Source organism: Neopsephotus bourkii, unplaced genomic scaffold (genome assembly GCF_033783945.1).
Source record: "Neopsephotus bourkii isolate Nb327-2 ecotype Australia unplaced genomic scaffold, CSIRO-AGI_Nbou_v1 NB_1686, whole genome shotgun sequence".
In the NCBI taxonomy this organism is placed as follows: Eukaryota; Metazoa; Chordata; class Aves; order Psittaciformes; family Psittacidae; genus Neopsephotus; species Neopsephotus bourkii.
The window spans coordinates 75845-95678 of NW_026902160.1; the positions used below are offsets into that span (position 1 = coordinate 75845).

A 19834-nucleotide genomic window follows, 5' to 3' on the forward strand; every position below is an offset into this window, starting at 1 on the left:
TATTTTCAATCCAGATTCAGGCATGCGACTGTTATATTCAGTTGGATGATATGGCAGGTTTCTTTATCTTCTTGCTTGAAAAAGTAAGTTCAGTGAAACAAGTCAGAAGACAATCCTTTGACTCCTAATGGAAACATTCCTACAACTTTATTTCATTTTGGTGTTCTACTTGCTTTCATAATAACTGAGGTCACTGTGCACTGTGATTTATTTAAGCCTCTTTTCCCCTCAGTGGTAGCGATGATGAAGATGTTGCACCATTATCAGCAAAATTTGCTGATATCTACCCACTGAATAATTACGATGATGCAGAGGTTGTAGCCAACATGAATGGAATCCACAGTGAGCTAAATGGCGGAGGTGAAAACATGGCACTGAAAGATGAGGTACAGCATTTATGATGTTGTATCTTCTTCTAGCAGTTGGATGTGCTCGATGGAGAAAGGCCAGTCCTCCGCCTGTGTGTTAATGACTTAATGTTGTCCAGTCTCCGCAGGTGAGCAGTACTAGCAGCAGCTCCTCAGAAGCAGATGATGAAGAAGCAGATGGGGAGAGCAGTGGTGAACCACCGGGGACTCAAAAGGAGGAAATGTCTCTAGGAAAAAGGACATTAAGGAAAGATGAAGCAAAAATGGATAGTCCACCACCTTCCTATCCCAGTCAGCAGGTATAGTAATCTAAAAGCAGCCCTTCTAGTAAATTAATTTTTTAAAGGTGGGTACTTGAATGATAGTACATTTTAATCTGAGTTACCCTGCAGCTACAACACAGGCTTGCTGCTTTGAGAGGGAACATACCAGTCACTTCTATTGCTTACTGGACGAAAGAATCCACATCGGAGGAGGTACCTTTGAGAGCTTAGACAACAGTCAGGTGGAAGCTCCCATTATGTGTTCCCATGTGATTCAGATGTTTGTAAGGCCTTCCACTAGAAGCATTTTCTCATTTGTTAAGCATATTAAGCTACTTTCAGTGAGTATGTTGATCTTTTTCTGTGGATGGCTGACCAGTGGCATAATACTTACATGGGTTGCGATCTCTGTCAAACTAGTTCGAAGCTGGTAAACAGATTCAGCATTTGTTGTGGAAAATCATATGAGGATTATGTAAGTCTACTTGCCTTAGGGAAGCAAACTAAGATGCAAGATAGAAAGGCGGATTTAACCTTCCTCTGTTTTCTTTGAGAAAAAAAAATTCTTATAATTATTCTGAGGAAGTCTTAATGACATTCTTTTTTTAGTCTGATTTTCTAATCAGAGCTGAATAGCCTGTAATGCTGCATTCAAGTGATTTCACTCGCACACATCATTGCATTTGAAATTTTTTGGTGTTATCTCTTGAGGTTGCTCATCTAGTCCGTATCTTTATTTCTCTTCTAATTCCTTTTCATGGTCAGTACTCAATGATTTGTCAGAATTGTATTTTTAATCTCGCCATACTGTTTGACATCTCTTTTTCATTTTCATTTGCTAGTAGACTGTTACTGGTTTCTTAATAATACAGCTTTTTATGAGCAAGTTATTTTTTCTTCTATGTACAACTGATTAATTTCATCATTGTTATTTTGTTTATGAAATATTTGGTTGCTCAGATATGCCTTGTTTCAAAGGCTGGAATGCTTTTAAGTGATAATGAAGAGTTAGTTGTTTCTGAGAGGAAGGCTTATTTGAGAAGAACACCACCTTTTCTAGAAAGCTAAGTTAGCTCACTTTGCTTTTTGGAAAAATGTACTAGGAAAAGTAGCAATTGGAAGTGTTCCTGGTATTGCTTCTGGTAAAGTTACCTCCCACTGAAATGTCAGATGACAGCTGCAGGAAAAAGTACTGAGCTGAGAGAAGGAAATGGAGCTCCTCCTTCCTGGCTTCCTTTTGTTCAAAAGCTTGAAGTCTTTTGAGATAGCAGAAGTTTGATCTGAAGTATTTGATCAGAAGTCTGATCAAATACTTTGAGATCTGTAAAAGGTTCTAATAGGCCAAGGTTTTATCACAGTTTATGCTATTATGAAATTTTTCATTAGAAATGTCTGCTTCGCACTATCACAGAAAGGTTAAGTTTGGAAGGGACATCTGCAGATGGTCTGTTTCAGCCCACCTGTTCAAAGCGAGGTTATGTAGAGAAGGTTGGTCAGCAGCTTTGGTTGGGTTTTGAGTATCACCAAGGATGGAGGCTCCAGAACTGCTGCAGGTAATACATTCCAATGTTCAACCACTTTAATAAATAAACACTTTAAGCTCGAGTGGAATTTCCTGTATTTCAGTCTGTACCCATTTCCTCTAGTCCTTTCATGGGATACCACTGAGAGGAGTTTGGCTTTGTCCTCTTTGCTCTCCTTTTACCTGATGCATGCTGGTAAGATCCCCCTGAATCTTCTTACTTGAGGCCAAACATTCCTAGCTCTCACAGCCTTTCTTTGTATGACAGATGCTCCAAGGCCTAAATTATCTTTCTGGTCCCTCACTGGACTTACTGCAGTATGTCCATGTCTCTCTTGGACTGGGAAGCCTACAACTGGAGCCAGCACTCCAGAAGTGTCTCACTAGTGCTGAGCAGAGTGAAAAGATTACTTCCCTTGACGTGCTGGCAATGCTCTGCCTAAGGCAGCTTAGGACTACTTCCAGCTTTATCAGCTAATTAACCTTTGTTACTAGTTTCTACACATACTGTTTTTCCATTTGTTTAGAAAATTGTGGAAAATAATCATCTGGTTATTTTTGGTACAATGGGGTAATTGATTGCAGAATAATGATCAAATGCTGTCAAGGTTCCTATTCCTGTCTGTTCTGGGTTATTTGTAACAGTATCTTGCTTGTTCTCACTAATAGTAGATATTTAATATCTGTAGGGTATGAAATGTTGTCAATTTGTAGGACATTCTCTGCTTAACTAAGATAAAGATCCTCCACCAGTGCTTTTACAAGGTTCTTCCATTGGTATGAGATGAAAGGGTTCTGTGGATGCTCTGAAAATATTAATTGTTGTATGCAAAGTGATTGCTGAGAAAAAAGGATGGGACAAATCACTGATTCTACTGTCTCTTGAGAAGATTGAAAAAAATACTGTTTTTTTTCTTATAGGCTGACCAAGGTCCAAATGCTTGTGAATGTCACGTTTGCAAACAAGAAGCCTCAGGTCTAACAGCCTCTGCACTTGCAACTGGACGCTTGCCTGCTGGCCACCAGTTTATGAATCCTGAAAAACCTGCACATCCTGCACTTCATCTTTATCCTCACATCCATGGACATATACCATTACATACAATTCCTCATCTCCCTCGTCCACTTATCCATCCCACCTTGTATACAGCTTCTCCCTTTACACACAATAAGGTAAGCCTGATGAAGGAGGTGGGATGCAACCTCATCCCAGGAAAAATGCTGTACACCTTATAAACCAGCATGACTGTGCGTCAGTGAAACCATGAAAGTTGCTTTAAATTGTGGCCTCGTTATAGTAGCCCTTTTGAAGGGAATAGTGAGGGGTGGGGAGTAGGGCACCTTCAGAACTGGTGGGGGAGGTTCATACAGCAGGGCAAAGAGTATCAGCAGCAGACTGGTAATTTCCTTACTGTGATTACAAAGCATGTGGAGTCAAAAGAGTCTTGGATGATGGTGGAAACAGTGACGAGACTTCACTATGCAGTACAACTAATTCTTAATTTCATACGTGTTGAAGGTCAAAATTTAATATTCCATTTTGTCAATAATATCCTCAAGTTTCTAGTTCAAAATGTGATTATTTTTTTTAAATTGAAGCACAGAATCCTATTTCTAAGGAGGTTTTGTGCTTTGAGAGTACTTGCCTTTTTTGCAGGTTCTGCAAAGTTCCTTTCAGCCAAAGCTTGTAAGTAATAAGACAGTTGTGGGGACCAGGTGACAGCTTTTCAGAAGTATCAGTCAAAAGCAGGAATTACTGTTGTTCCACGTGTTGTCTAAATCAGTTGAACTGTGGATGCTGCTCACAGGGGCAAAGCTTTTGCCATTAGGTACATATTCCTGTCATCTCCCTCTCATTCGCTCCAGTGATCCTGTGGTTGTAAGAAAAGCAGATTAGTTCAGTAAGATGACTATTACATAACTCTTATAGTCCTTCTGAACATCCACTTTGTTTTTTCTTGTCTTGTCAGTGTCCCTTCCTTATCTCTGTTGCAGTGCACCAGTTCTGTACTGCAGTGTACCAACCTGCCATTTCTCAACAGCCCACTGCCATACTTTCTGAAACCCCTAATTGCTGTATCCCACCTTCTGTCATCCTTCCAGACCTCTTTTTACATCATTTAAGCAGTCTGTTCAAGCTTTGATCCATCTACTCAAGCTCCCACCCCTGACCTCGGCTGTCTTTCTTTCCAGGAGACCTTTGTGTGACAGAATACCTGCAGCGCACTGTCATGGCTGCACCAGAGGCCCCATGCAGAGTAGCAGGCTGCTAGCACTGAGTGGTGGTGTAATGCAGGCCAGGTCTATTAGCTTTGGCATGGCCCATAAACCAGCTGGGCTCCATGTGTTTATGTTGTGCTGGAGCTGGAAAGACATATGTGGATGCTGAAGCTTTAGGGAGGTTTTGCCTTTGAAGAGCCAGCTGAATTCAGCAGAGATGGTAGTGAGTGAGCTAATTAGCCCTGTTGGATCAGGCTTGGTTCATCATGGATAGGCTGTTCTGCCCTGTGAAGTGTTTCGTTATAGCCAGGTGTACCCATTTTCTTTAATGCAGGGCATTCCAGCCCCTTCTATCTTTACCCTTAGATGATGAAAATCCTTCTGTGTAGGGAAAGGAGACTGAGTATGTAAGAAGTTTGCTTGGCCATGAGTGTTTAGACTTTCATGTCTGAAATGTCATTGACTCAGCTGATAATAACTATATCTACCGCTGTATATTTTTTCATTAAATCAAATATAATGAAAAAAATAGAACAAACTTGCTTTTCCTTGGCCTCTTTTAAAGTTGACAGCAATTCAATATAATGCTTGCATTGCATAAGGTCTTTGGGAGAAAGTTACATTTTAGAATATGAATACACAATTTCAGCCAGAAGAAGTGGGATAAGCCAGAACAACTTGCCCCTGTAAAGCAAGAGTATTCCCTTTTTTTCCACAATTACTTCTAAAAATAAAAAGGTTATTCCTTGGCTGTTAAGTTTTAAGTCAGGAACCTGTTAATACCTGGAGAAGAAAAAATTAAAAAAACGATATAATCAACCTTAAAATTATGTTTTCAAATAATAAGTGTTTTATTTCTTTTTCTGCTGCCCTTGTTTTCAATCCTGAAGTGTCTGTAATCCCTTTATCACAATTGTCTTACGTGGTAATGATTATCATGTCACAGAGGGATTGGTTTTGGCAGCTTGGGCTTTGAAACATAATTATACCTAACAAGTTCTGTGTTCATACAGGTACTGGTTTTAATAAAAAATGAGGGCCTACCAATATGTATTAACCCAAGTTTTTTTGAAGATCACTTTTTTTATTCAGCAGTTAACTGAATCAAAAAGCAGTGTTTGTGATTATCAAATATATACATGTACATACAGTGTGTGTGTAGTGTATTATCTGCATTAAAAATCAACAAATCAGTATTTTGTCATTCTGGGAAATATTGTTTATTACACCTTTTATAATGGCCCTCACAATTGAAACACTGATCTGAATATTGCTGTTGGGGTGACTGTGTAAGCAAACAGAATATGAATGAGGAAAATACTCTTTATTTTTGTAGGCACTACCGCCAGCTCCAGTTCAGAATCATACAAACAAGCATCAAGTATTCAACGCATCTCTCCAAGATCATATTTATCCAAGCTGTTTTGGGAGCACTCCAGATTGGAATAGCTCTAAATTTATAAGTCTTTGGGGATCAGAGATGATGAATGACAAGAACTGGAATCCTGCTACATTTTTGCCTGATACAATTCCTGGTGAGGTTTTGTTGCTACTTTGCACTGACTAGTTAAAAGCCTTATGCTTTGAAATGGAATGAGGCACTTTTCTCCAGGAATGGTAGGTTTCATCATCATGGGTTTGTAAGACAGGATTCTGGCAGAGATGTGCTGTAATTTCTCTTCCAATGGGAACAGAAAATTGAAAAATCAGTTCTTACATATTGGGGAGAGGATGCTAAAAGCAAAAGAATAGCACGTCCTCTTTCACCTGTGGTCATTGTAGAGGTATTTTTGTTTTCAGAAGTTTAGGATTGCAGAGAAATGGGAATTAAGGGGAAACTTAAATAACTTGGTCTTCTGCCACAAAGACCTGCTTTTTTTTCTATGGGATCACAAGAGCACTGATAACGCAGTACTACATCCTGCTACTCATCATAGCAGGCATAACTGCATTGTCATTCAAAAAGAGGCATAAATCAAGCAAAAGATTAACTTAAACCAGGAAGCTATTGGAAATACTAATGGTTAAACTGAGTGAGAATAGAGGAAAAATAACATATATATATTTATATATAAACACCCCTATACATATGTATTTATATATATATATACACAACCCTATACATACATATTTTTCCATTCCCATCATATGAAATACTGAAATGCCTTTTTTATTTTGTTTGACTTGTGTGAAAAAGGAAGCTTGTTGGGTTTGTGTGTTGGCTTTTCTCAGACTGATCTGCTGCTAACTTGTGTCAAGCTACCACAGTGATATTTTAAAATGAATGTCATTAAAAACATCCAGAAAACTTCCCTCGTAGGATAGATCAGCCATTTACAAATGTGTGGTTATGGGGAGCTGTTCCAGCAGATGGTTAGTGGCAAGCTCGTGTGGAAGGTCTGTCACAAAGATGCTACTGTAGTTAGCTGGAATTTCAAATAAGGGAGGATAAGATTTATGTCATTACATTGGTGGAAGGATATGTCATGCCTGCTTGTAATAGCAATTGCTAACTTGTACTTCAGATATTGAAGTTTATATACTTACATTTAAAATGGTGTCCAATTTTAAAATTATAAAAGCATAAAGGTACCTGCAGCATCTTTGCTGTTTGTTAACACACATTTAGTAGTGGTGTTACGGTTTTAACTTTACAGTTTGTGACTTCTGTTCTGAGACTTCATAGCACTTTTTGTTACAGCTGTCTTACTTGGGATAGGGGGGGGAAAGGACTGTCAGTTCCCTAGTCTTGCCAGGTCAACATTAACAATAGATCCTTTCTGGTCTGCATCTAAATTATGGAATGTTTAATTCTAAATGCCAATTCTATAGTTCTGTGATTCTGAATTACTACATGTGTTTCAATTGAAGGGAGTGATATTTTAGCACCAGCACTCTCGGAAATAAGACCCGAAGCACTTCCTACTACATCTAGCAATGAAGCTACAGCAGTTACTGACAGCAAAGAGAAAAAAAATGCTGCAAAGAAGAAATGTCTGTACAATTTCCAGGATGCCTTTATGGAAGCTAATAAAGTTGTCATGGCAACCTCTTCTGCCACTTCTTCTGTCTCCTGCACAGCAACAACAGTGCAGTCAAGCAGCAACCAGTTCAAAGTATCATCCAAGAGACCTTCATCCATAGGTAAGGATTTTCACGCACAGCTTAGTAACTGACTCAAGTACATTTAGCTAACTGTAAAGATTTATTTGTGTTCGTTTTAGTAATATCATGTATCTTAATGATTTTTGTTAATTGCTGTTCTCACTCTTGAGTTAGTCTCTGTACTCCTGGATCAAAGAACTTTGCAAAAGACCTTGATGTCAGCATATGGAACTGGCAATAGAAAGGTGTTGAAATACTGCTGATTTTTAGAGTAGCTGAGAACATCCAGCAATCTGCATGATTGTTTGGACAGTTAATGGAGACTTTTAATTATTTTTAATTGTAAGCATTTTTTTCCCCCATTTAGGTGAAGTGTTTCACAATATTAATAAAGAGGACCATAGACATTCTGCACCAGTTGCACCCCGAAATAGTCCTACCAGTTTAGCATCCCTTCCTTCCCTGTCTCCTGCTGCACTGTCTCCAGCCTCTACACCACATCTTCCAAATCTTGCTGCTCCTTCTTTCCCTAAAACTGCTGCAACAGCCCCTGGATTTGTGGATCCTCATTCAGGTCTTTGTCCTACTACAGTTGCACCTCCTACTTCAACCACAGACAGCTCTGTAAGTGCCCCACCAAGTGTCTGCAGGTAAGTTTCTTGTTCTTTTTTTATGATAGAAGGGGAATTTAACTGCAGATACCTCTTCTCCTTTGCCACTGGTTGCAGTGTAAAAGAAAGAGCTGTCTGTGCTCAGCAGATGAGACCAAGTTTAGATGCTTTGTATGGTACTTGGTGTGAGACTTTACAAATATGATTTCCATTGCAGAATCTACCCAGTTCAGAGGCTTAAAAAGAAATGTTCGCTCGCTTTCAGAAATGTGATATGGGATAATTAAGTCAAGCTCTACTCTTTCTTACTGTCATTGCCTTGCCAGTAGTGATTGCTGCTGCTGAGACACAAACCTGTTGTATAATGCATCTATTTTCTGTCATTTTGGTATTACATGGCAAGCTGGAATAAAAAGCTATGAAAATTGGAGGAGTCTATGTAGAGAAATCTAGCTCAGACTATAAAAAGGTCGTACATGGTCTTGAAGCCTGCAACACACTTTCCTGACTACACTTAAGACTTCTTAGCTATCAGACCCACCATTTACACACTAATTGTAGTCTGGAAGGATGTTCTATGTATTTGCTTCTTGACGAGATATGCTAGCATTTCCCCTTGAAAATAAAGGTGCAGACAGGGTAATGGTAATATTTTGGGTTTAGCTGACATTAAACTTTTTATTTAAGAGCTTGAAAATCTACCTAATCCCAGAGATTTCAGAAATAAGTTGAGTGCTTTGTAACTGCACAGCTCTCTTCAGTGCACAAGTGATGAGATAGGCAGCAGTTTCAAAACCATTCTGTTTAAAAAAGCTAGAATCACTACTTCTGAAACTATTTTACCTTTTTGAAGGCAGGAGGAACAGTTCCAAAACTCCTTCTCAAGGCTGCACATTCAGTGAGTCACTAGATGAGTTATTATAAAGCACTTCCCTATGTATCATCTTTCCTTGCTGCTTTGTTTTTAGCATCTCCATTCGCAATCTACTGGATGAAGGTTTTAGGATTTGGTGCACTACTGGTGGCAGGGTAGCCCAGTTTGAGACTCACTGTTCCTGGTAGATGTACATACAACTTTGTATGGGTTGTTTGTGGGGTTTTTTTTTTTTTTGGTTGGTTGGTTTTCAGATACCTTATTTATTATAGTCTAGAATTTTTATAATCTTTTTCTTAATTTAACGTAGTGATCCTGATTGTGAGGGCCATCGCTGTGAGAACAGTAACACCTATGATCATCAACAGTATGATGGAGAGGAGAGCCAAGATGAAGACAGCTGTTCAGAGCATAGCTCCAGTACCTCAACATCCACAAATCAGAAGGAAGGAAAATACTGTGACTGCTGTTACTGTGAGTTCTTCGGCCATGGAGGAGTAAGTTGCTGGATTTTAATTTATTTGAGGGGTTTTTGTCACTAACTTTTCATTGAATGTGTGTGATTTCGCAGACTGCAACTAAGGAGGTGACATTGGGGCTGATTCAAGAGAAGTTGTAAAAGAAGCATGGTTAGAATGTAATTGTCCTCGTTGAAATGAAGGATTGAAGCAAATTTTCCAGTTGAAATCAATTCAAGAGCAATAAAAATGACAAATATTTAGGAAGCAGCTGACTTCAATAATAGATACCATGTTTGACTGAAACTGCAAACAGGAGCATTGAACCATTCAGCCATTCACATGTAGTAGTGTAATTATAAATAATACAATGAGTTTGGGTAAAAGTACACTTAATATAGGATACTTTTTTTAGTGTTTGTGCAATATATGAGTAATTCTCCCATCCATAAAAATAGCAATTCTCAAAGTATTCACTAATTCACTAACTTGATTTAGAAAAAAGAAAAACAAAAGGGAAAAAGAAAGTCCTCTTGCCTAGAGCTTAGGCAATGTAAATTTAAATTACACTTTTATCAAAGGAAAACCCAAACTGCATTTTTCCCTGTTTTCAGTATTACAAACAATTTTCTTTAGTGGTGCATTTTGATAGGCACTGACTTTCATTTAAAGAGTATATTTAAAAAATCACGATGTTCTAAAGCATTCAGGTTATGTAAAATATTTTCCCTTATTTTCTGTATTTTAATACTTAACACCTCATTTGAAACATCCTTAAGTTAGCTTCATACCAGTAGTATGTCTAGTGAATTCTTGTAATCATATCTTTTCATTTGCACAAATGAAATGCTAAAATTAAGTTGCCCCATGAAGCTTTCTCTTAACTTGAAATTTCATTTTTCTTCTGGCTTCATTTATAAATCTACATATAGTCTGTTTTAATAATGAGTTGAGTAGTAGGATTTGAGTCTCTGGCACTTTTTTCGTATTTGAAGTAAAAACTCAGTTTATTTGCCATGTATTTGATCAGATGCAGTTTAAGCTTAGGGCTTGAAGCAAATCTGGAGACCTTGTCCTTTGGCTGAAAGCATCAAGGAGCGCATCCTGTTTCTTATTGTATGTTCCCACCATGTCCATTATTGGTCAGTCTTTGATAGTCACCTGATTTTATGTTACTCATTCTGCTGAAGTGGCAGAACGCTATAGGGTTTGTAATAGGCTTTGTTGTGCTGGTTTAATGAGTTGTGATGGTGTAGCTCCAAACAGATGGGCACCAGATCTGGCACAGGAGGTAAGGAGGAATGAGGAGTTGAGAGGCAGGAGCAGTGGACAGGAAAACAGATATGAAACATGATGCAGGGATTCAACTTGCAGCAGTGTTAACAAGTTACTGATGTGTGACTGCTGGAGGGTGTGCTGGCACGTTTCAGAGTAGAGTAGTCAAGCCTACACAGTTACAGCTCAGAGGGCCATGTAGCCCAAACTCTGAAACAGACTTCATAGAAAATGGGAACAGCAGTATGTCTATTCTTTTCAGATTTTTAATGTGGTATACTCATCACCTTTTATAGTTATTTTTGTCTTTCTATTTGTGCATTTGTCTGCAAGATCAGTTCTTTTGGTTAGAAAATACAGTTTTCAAGATAGCAGGTAACAGGCCTGTCAGATTTGGTGCTAAATGCACTTCTAGGTACACAAGCAAGCAATAAGGAGTTTGATATTGAGGTTTGGAGTTTCCAAGCTATTTAAAGGTCTATTAAAAAAGTCTAAAAATTATTAGATCAGTGAAATTTTACATTTTGTCACTAATTTCTTGTCTCATGTCCTTCAGCCTCCAGCTGCACCAACCAGTAGAAATTACGCAGAGATGCGAGAAAAGCTTCGTTTACGCCTAACGAAAAGGAAAGAGGAACAGCCGAAGAAACCAGATCAGATCTCTGAAAGGGAAAGTGTTGTTGACCATCGAAAGGTGGAAGACTTGCTACAGTTTATAAACAGCTCTGAAACCAAACCAGTAAGCAGTTCTCGGGCAGCCAAGCGAGCCAGACATAAGCAAAGAAAGGTAAGATCTGAAAGTATGTTCATCCTAGACCTCATGTTTTTGAAACTGTGCACTATTTTTATATATATATATATATATATATATATACACACACACACATATGTACTTGTTATATATATATCTGTAAGTATACCAGTGTAAACTGACTTCATATTAGTGGTATGTTTGTTTTCTGTGTGGTTTTGTTAGACTGCTTGTTTCTATCTACACAGCTAGCTTTGCTGTTCTGATGATACCTAAGAAGCTTTGTAGTAAACTGGCAGGATTCCTCACAGTGCCATTGTAATATATTTTGTTGCAAGTCAGCTTTATGTTGGAATTTTGTGCATCCAACATGAATGCAGTTTAAAAAGCTATTCCTAAGTGTTGGAAATGTTAAGAATTTGATTGTTTTGTAGAGTTAACATTTAAAAGTGGGGGAGTTAAAAAACTAGTGTTTCTGTACTGGGAAAATAGTTACAGAATCATGGAATCATAGAATGGTTAGGGTTGGAAAGGACCTTGAGATTAACTAGTTCCAACCCCGTGCCGTGGCCAACCTGGCCTTGAAAACTGCCAGGAATGGAACATTCACCACTTTTTTTGGCAGCCTGTTTCAGTGCCTCACTACCCTCACAATAAAGAACTTCTTCCTTATATCTAATCAAAACTTCCCCTGTTTAAGTTTTAACCCATTACCCCTTGGCCTATCACTACAGTCCCTAGTGAAGAGTCCCTCCCCGGCATCCTTATAATCCCCCTTCAGATACTGGAAGACTGCTATGAGATCTCCATGCAGCCTTCTCTTCTCCAGGCTGAACAGCCCCAACTTTCTCAGCCTGTCTTCCTACGGGAGGTGCTTCAGTCCCCTGATCATCCTTGTGGCCTCCTCTGGTCTTGTTCCAGCAGTTCATGTCGTTTTTGTTGAGGACACCAGAACTGTATGCAATACGCTCAAGTCTCAGGAGAGCAGAGTAAAGGGGCAGGATCACCTCCTTTAACCTGCTGGTCACACTTCTTTTGATGCAGCTCAGGATACGGTTGGCTCTCTGGGCTGTGAGTGCACACTGAAGCCGGCTCATGTACAGTTTTTCATCAGCCAACACCCCCAAGTCTTTCTCTGCAGGGCTGCTCTGAATCTCTTCTTTCCCCAGCCTCTAGCTGTGTCTGGGATTGCCCTGACCCACGTGTAGAACATTACACTTCGCTTTGTGGAACTTCATGAGGTTAGCATAGACCCACCTGTAATGCATGTCAAGGTCCCTCTGGATGGCATCCCTTTCCTCCAGTGTACCAACTGAACCACACAGCTTGGTGTCATCAGCAAACTTGCTGAGGGCACACTTAATCCCACTGTCCATGTTGCCGACCGAGTTCTTCTTACCTGTGTCCAGTTGGACATTGAGCCGTTGACCGCAACTCTCGGCATGCGGCCATTCAGCCAGTTCTTTATTCACTGGGTGGCCCATCCACCAAATTTATGTCTCTCCAGTTTAGAGACAAGGGTGCTGTGCGGGACAGAGTTGAATGCTTTGCAGAAGTCCAGGTAGACTACATCACCTGCTTTGCCCCTCTGTCCATCGCTTCTGTGGCTCCATCATAGAAGGCCACCAAATTGGTTAGGTGTGATTTGCCCTTAGTGAAGCTGTGTTGGCTGTCACCAACCGTATCATTGTTTTTCATGTGTCCTAGCACGGTTTCCAGGAGAATCTGCTCCATGATCCTGCCAGGCATAGAAATGAGTTTGACTGGACTGTAGTTTCCCAGGTCTTCCATTTTCCGCTTCTTGAAAATGGGGGTTATATTTCCCTTTTTCCAGTCTTTGGGAGCTTCACCTGACTGATAAAAGTATCCCTGTAGGAAGCCAGGCAACATAAGATCAGTGCTTATATGAGAGAGGAAAAGTCAAGATTTGTTGGTTTTAGAGTGATTGCATTGGGCACCTTGCTGACCTGATTGAAAGAAGTTAATTGCTGTGCCACGTGTTGACACGAACGGCTATACCAAGCCGGAATGAAGGGGCAAGCTGCAGAGAGTGAGCAAGGAAGAAAAAAGTACAAGTTGCTTTCAAATGGAAATTTGCAAACGGATTTAAAAAAAAAAATCCTCACATGTGTAATAGTGAAATTATTTTTTGAAAACAGTTATTTGCTGAGTTAATAGAGGGAATATTTATTGATTTATTTAAGTTGAACAAGCAGGAAATTAGCTTTTCTTGCTGTGGTTCAAGTATCAGCCTTTCGTATGAAGTTCAAGGCGCAGTGAGATTGGTTGCTGAATGTTTTTGAATTCTGCTACACATTTTATGTTACTGCGCTGTTAATGTTTCTTGTTTGTGCATTTGCTTCCTGACTCTAATTCTGTGCTTAAATGCTTCCACGGCTTTGGAACTTCCGATGTTCACAAGTTACATTCTTATTTTCATGTTGTAGCACTGTTCAGCACTGAGGGCTTTAGTGAGTTATTTATAAATAAAATTCACTTCGCTCTTGCAATGCAGTATGGGCGTAAGAAGTGGAAGATTATCACAGGGTTTTTTGCTGACTTCTGTAACTGTCAAAAAGTAATCCCATACAGGCACTTCTAAATGTGGAAGAAAATAAATGGACATGATCACTCTCAGTATATGACTTTGTTTCATTTTGCTCATGATACAGGATGAGTGCTGCACAGCAAAGTTTTAGGCATTCACAGTAATGACTGGAAAAAAAATCTGTTGTCTGTTTTGTGTGGCTAATGAGCAACAGGGCTGACAACAGAAAATTTAGCCATCCCTGTTACTTTTTACAACTTTACAACTTTCAATGTAACTTTAACGTGTTTAGTATTTTACTGTAAAATGTTTTTAATGATTGCTTTTTGTAATGGTCATGAACATTGAAACAGAGCAACTCTGATACCATACCAAGAGAGCAGGTAATCCATGCAACATGATGCAACGCTCTTCCTTTAGTAGTACACACAGTTGTTGAGAACAAAGTTGAATGATGAGTTTTCAGCAGTTTTTGAGGTTGTAGAAGACTTTGATATGAAGTTAGGCTTAGCTGTAGCAAAGAGAAGATCACCCATCTGGGATTAAGAACAGAAACATAGAATATATTATAATAAAATATATTACAGAAACATAGAAAATACAGACAGGATTTTAATGTACTTTAAAGGCCAGCATTTGTATAAATAGTTATTTGCTTGCTGTACAGACTTGTGGATTAAGTATGTTCATATGTCAATGTCCCGAGATTCATCAAGAAAAGTCATAATAGTGCCTCAAATTTTAATTTCCAAAATACTTGTCACTTCTAATAAACTTACTGTTATTTTGTAGCTTGAAGAAAAAGCTCGACTTGAAGCTGAAGCCAGGGAGAGGGAGCACCATCAGTTGCTTGAAGAGCAGAGGCGGCGCGAGGAAGAGGAAGAAGAGAGGCTGAAACAAGAATTACAACGGCTTCAAGAACTTCAGCAGTTGCGGGCTGTAAAGAAAAAGAAAAAAGAACGAACAGGTAAAGACTGTCAGAAGGTGGACATGCTTACTCGAAACTGCCAGGCAGTGAAGGAATCTGTCCCAAACACACCTGAAGACATTCAGAATGGTACACTTGAGCAATCAGAAAAGATAGAAAACTCCTCCAGTTCACTGTCAAGACACGTGAATCATACAGAACAGAGGCCAGTTTCAGACACAGGCTGTGAACTATCCAATCCTGTAAACACTAGAGACTCAAAGCTGCTTTATCAGAAAGAAGGGAACGTAAAGCAGCATGAGCCCCTCTCTTTTCTGCTTGATATTATGCATCAACATAAAGAAGGAAACAGCAAACAGAAACTCAAGCAGATAAACAAGCCGTGTACTGAACAAGTGAAAAAGCCTGTTGAATCCCCCAAAGCAGCTGAGATCCAGACTAAAACCAGAAACCAAATAGAATCCAAAGCAAAAGCAGCAGAGCTCCCAACACTTGCAGAACCTAAAAAAGAGGAGAAGAAATTAAACAATAACAACAAAAAACAGTTGAACCATGTAAAGGAAGAGAAAGCAACTGTAACAAGTGAATCCCCTTCACCAAGTGAGCAGCAGCAAAATAATAAGCTAATACTTGCTGATTCTCCTCAGCCAAAAGGCAAGAACAAGAAAAGCAAGAAGAAAAAAGGGGACAAAGTCAACAATTCAATTGGTAAGTGTAGTAAAGAGCTTGGATTGTTTTTTGTTGTTACCATTTAAGTCCAGAAGCTTGAAATCTTTATCTTCGGTCATCCTTGCTAATGTAAACTAGAGAAACAGAAAAACTGGTGTCGGGAAAATTCAGGTTGTTGTAATTATAGCAATTAGGGGATGCATATAGTTTTATTAAAGAGGTGTAGGATGCTTTGAAGAATGAATAAACTAGCATATACTGCTGGGTGTGTATGGAGGCTTTGGCAGTGAGGAAAGTCTGTTCTGTAAAGCGTATCTTGCTTAAAATAAGTACTTAATGCAATATTATGCTGAAATCCATTTTCAACTTCTTCAAAAGCAGGGTTGTTTCTCATGCAGCAGTAAGAGTGTAGTCTAAAGTTTATCTTACTCCTTGAGCAAGGAAAATAAGGGGATCCTGCAGCCAAAGGAGAGCTATTCATGTATAAATAGGTATTCTTTCAGTTAAAATAATTATTTTCCTGTATTAACTGTATTAACAGGTGAGTAAGTACAAAAAATTTTTGCCAGAGTGAAAATTTACAGTGGGATGTCAATTAATTAATAATAATAATGTGTGTTTCCTCCACATGAATATTAGTTTTTACTAGTAAACAGATATTTTATCTGATAGAAAAAATAAAGCAGGGAAGACTGACTTGACTCAGACAAGTTGCACTTGCAGAATTTTCTTCCCAATGGATATTTTTGTTTTCCTGAAAACATCTAAGAGCTAAATACCAGAACTGAGAAACACCTGCAAGTGCTGGCTGGTTGGCTTTGTCAGCATGATAATCAAGCTGCCATTGTCAGGCACCAGTTTATTCCTGCACATGCTTGATCCCTACTGGTACTGCCAGTTGGGATGGCAGTTTTGCAGTATGGACATCTGCGTGCTCAGAGCACCTGGTCAATTCTCTGGGATCACCTGGTAGCTGAATGGTAGTGGTGGATAAATTAAATGTCCATTCACCAGAAGGACTTAATAATATTGCAGTTCTCACTGCTGTTCTGTCTGGTAAGCACATCAAGATGCAAGACCTTAATCCTTTGGCAGTCTCTGCCAGTGTTTAAGATTACTTGCCTTTATTAAGCTTTGTTACAAAAATGTATACCCAATTCCTGGTTGTTGCAGGTGCCAGGTGTGCACATTGTGGTTTCATGGTTGGGTTGAGTCAGTCCTCCAGTCTTTAACTCTTGATGTTCAGTGTTTCCATTCCGTGTCAGTCAGAACCATTTTCTCTGATATCTTATTCTTGTGCTTACTATTCTATGGTGTTGTTTGGGTTTTGTTTTATTAATTTACTGAGAATGTACTCCAGTCATTGGAGCAAGAGAAAGTTCTAGAAAAGCAGAAAAGGAAGATTAGAGACAGTGGAAGGAAAAAGTATTGAAGGGGAGGAGTTGGGATATTAGATGGTGTTTACTGCAGGAGAATGCAGGTAGCTCCCTGCATCTTTTCCCCCTCTCTGCCCCTCACCATTGTTATCTGATGCTTAAGTATAGCTGCAGTTGCTGAAAACTAATATTTAAATGTGAAAAAACATAGGAACAGGTTTCTGAATTTATAAAGAGGTAACTGTGTTGCTCTTTGAAGAATCAGGACTAAATCACACTGTGGGTAGTTCTGACTTACAAGTAAGATACTGAGATACACAATTACAATTTAGTTGAAATTTCTTAAAGGCACAGCACCTATGAACCAAGTTAGTGAAAACACAAAAAATGAACTAAGAAAAAAAATTATAATTAGAAGTAGGGTAATTGAAAAAAAACCTCATGGAAAGAGGGTAACGGGGGGAGGGGGTAAACTGAGTTTTAAAATGAAGTGTTAAGGTAGTGAACATTATTACTTTGGTGTGATCTGTTTTGTAAAGAAAAATATTATGTTATGATGAATGTTATGAAGAGGCTGAAGAAAACTATACAGGGAAGCCCTGTGTTTATAAGACTTTCTGCTTCTTCAGAAGGAAGTTGCATAGGAAAGATGTGCAGCTTTTAAACTGCCAGGAATGCCTTTAGAAACGAGTTGCTTGTTCTCATAATCTCGAGGGTTCTAGAGAGTTCTGATATGTACTAGGTGTTTTCAGTTAGTTTGACCCACCCTTTTTGGAATATGTTGTGAAGCTGCTTCAGAAGTTAAATTGGAGTATGTATGTAATAAGAGATACTGCAAGAAGAAAATGTTCAAATTGATTTCTACAAAAATTTATGCTTTCTGAAGCTTTTTTTTTTTTTTAGTACAAAAGAAAACAATACACTGATTCTGTACAGTATATCAACAGATTTTTAAGAGACTTTGTTTTTGTAGCTGAGGCCTAAATTCAGGCCATATTAAAATATGTTAAAAAATGCTTAGCAAAATTCCTAGTTGTAAGTAGCCTGACCTAGACACTTGCAGACACAGCCCGATGACCATGTCCCAGAGGGTGTACAGCAGCAGCTCTACAATCCCCAAATCCTTGGAACTATTTTTGTTATATAAATACCTTTTTAAAAATGTTTCTAAAACTCCTTTTTAGTATTAAGGCCAACAAATTTCAGGCAGGTGAACACTGTTCATTACCTATCTGATTCTTCGAGCCCTTTGTTTAATTTGACCATTCTCATGTGTATCCCAGGTTTATGGCATCTTTTGCAAGCCGTTCAGTCAGTGAATTTACTGTTGGTTCATCTCTTACTTTTTCTCAGTGTAACTCCTTAAAGGCTGGGCAGGGGTATTAGTATATTTTAAGAAGTGTCTTTTTAATTTTAAGCTTATATTAATTCAGCCTAAACATGAATAATCAATAGTTTACAAAATTAAGACAGTTCTCAAGAAACATCTTTAATGCAGCTTTTTCAAGCTCCTTTCTCCCTCCTTTCCCCCTCCCCATGGAACCTAACATAGTGTTATCTTTTTTCCTTTGTAGATGATGTGTTTCTACCCAAAGACATTGATCTAGACAGTGTGGAAATGGATGAAACAGAGCGAGAAGTGGAGTATTTTAAAAGGTAAAGTGCTGTAATCCCTATACATAAAGCTGTTGTGCTTCTTCCCATGCTGTGACTTCAAAACAAACCAGCCAACCAAACCAACAACAGAAAACGAACCCACAACTACATTACTAACTCCTAGCAAAAAGATCTGTGTTGTACTGTGTTGCAACACAACAAATCCTCTTACAGCTGACATTCTGAATACTGAATATAACAGTCACTGAAGCTGTAGATCTACAGATTGTAGCTGAGTAGCACAAACACAGGAATGAGTGCCAGAATCATCCATGTGTCTGTCCTCCAGGTTCTCATCAAGGCTCTCAGAATATTCTCAGTTACCATTATTTTCTATAAGCAAAGCTTGCATGAATATTTATTTTATTATTCATACAAACCACATACTGACTAGTGTTAAAGAAAACGGAAAAGACAAAGTGTTGAACAAGTAAGATGTTGTTTTACATTTCAGAGCAGATATTTCCAAAAGGTTTGTTCATGGTATTCTCTTCCTTGTTTATAGGACATCTTAGTTTGGAATTTTATACTGCACATGAAATAAAGATAGTACAACTTAGATATTAGCTTATGCCAGTCATAAAGAAGGGATGCTTATGCTACAGCAATGAAGAATATGGTAAAGGTAGTGTAGAAGGATAATATGAACCTGTGCTTGTGACACTTCTTCCTTCTGTGTGTTTTGGTTGCTTTGGGATTTACACATCACGTTACCTTTAAATTCCTCAAATATGAGCAGACAGCAGACATGTTTAAATAATGTAGCACTTACGGTTTAGTTTTAGGTAGTCCTGCAAGGTGCAGGGAGTTGGATTCTGTCATTATGGATCCTTCCCAACTTGACACATTCTGTGATTCTATGTTCTTCCATAATACTGAAATCTACTCAAATTTGTGGTGTTTAATGGTGGCTGGGTGTGCTGATCTCCAGTTAATCTAATCTAATAAGACTTCTGTCATGAGAGCCAAATCTGAAATGTTACATTAAATCGGTTTCTGCAGTTTAACCATTTAGGAATCAACATAGCATTTCACAGAACTACCAGAGACATTTTATTGAAAGGATGGAGTTTCTTTAAGAGAGGGCTTTCGGTATGGATTTCAAGTTCTTCTCTGAATTCTTACAGTTTTCACTGTCTCTGTGTCTGGGATGCAATCTATGTCTGAGTTTTACAGAGGACAATATAACTGCTTCTCTGTGCTGCTTGTT

General features: G+C 38.7%; 1 protein-coding gene across 2 annotated transcripts in view; it reads left to right on the plus strand.

Moving 5' to 3' along the window:
• The window catches only part of FAM193A (family with sequence similarity 193 member A), a 79197-nt gene that overhangs the window by 57193 nt on the left and 2170 nt on the right, over positions 1 to 19834 (plus strand). For both annotated transcript variants that reach the window (XM_061376016.1, XM_061376017.1), the window contains 10 exons: positions 233 to 386; positions 488 to 667; positions 3075 to 3326; positions 5710 to 5908; positions 7245 to 7517; positions 7846 to 8128; positions 9274 to 9460; positions 11253 to 11483; positions 14788 to 15631; positions 18543 to 18624. In XM_061376016.1, the coding sequence (XP_061232000.1) occupies positions 233 to 386; positions 488 to 667; positions 3075 to 3326; positions 5710 to 5908; positions 7245 to 7517; positions 7846 to 8128; positions 9274 to 9460; positions 11253 to 11483; positions 14788 to 15631; positions 18543 to 18624 (2685 nt within the window). The remainder of the gene's footprint in view (positions 1 to 232; positions 387 to 487; positions 668 to 3074; positions 3327 to 5709; positions 5909 to 7244; positions 7518 to 7845; positions 8129 to 9273; positions 9461 to 11252; positions 11484 to 14787; positions 15632 to 18542; positions 18625 to 19834) is intronic.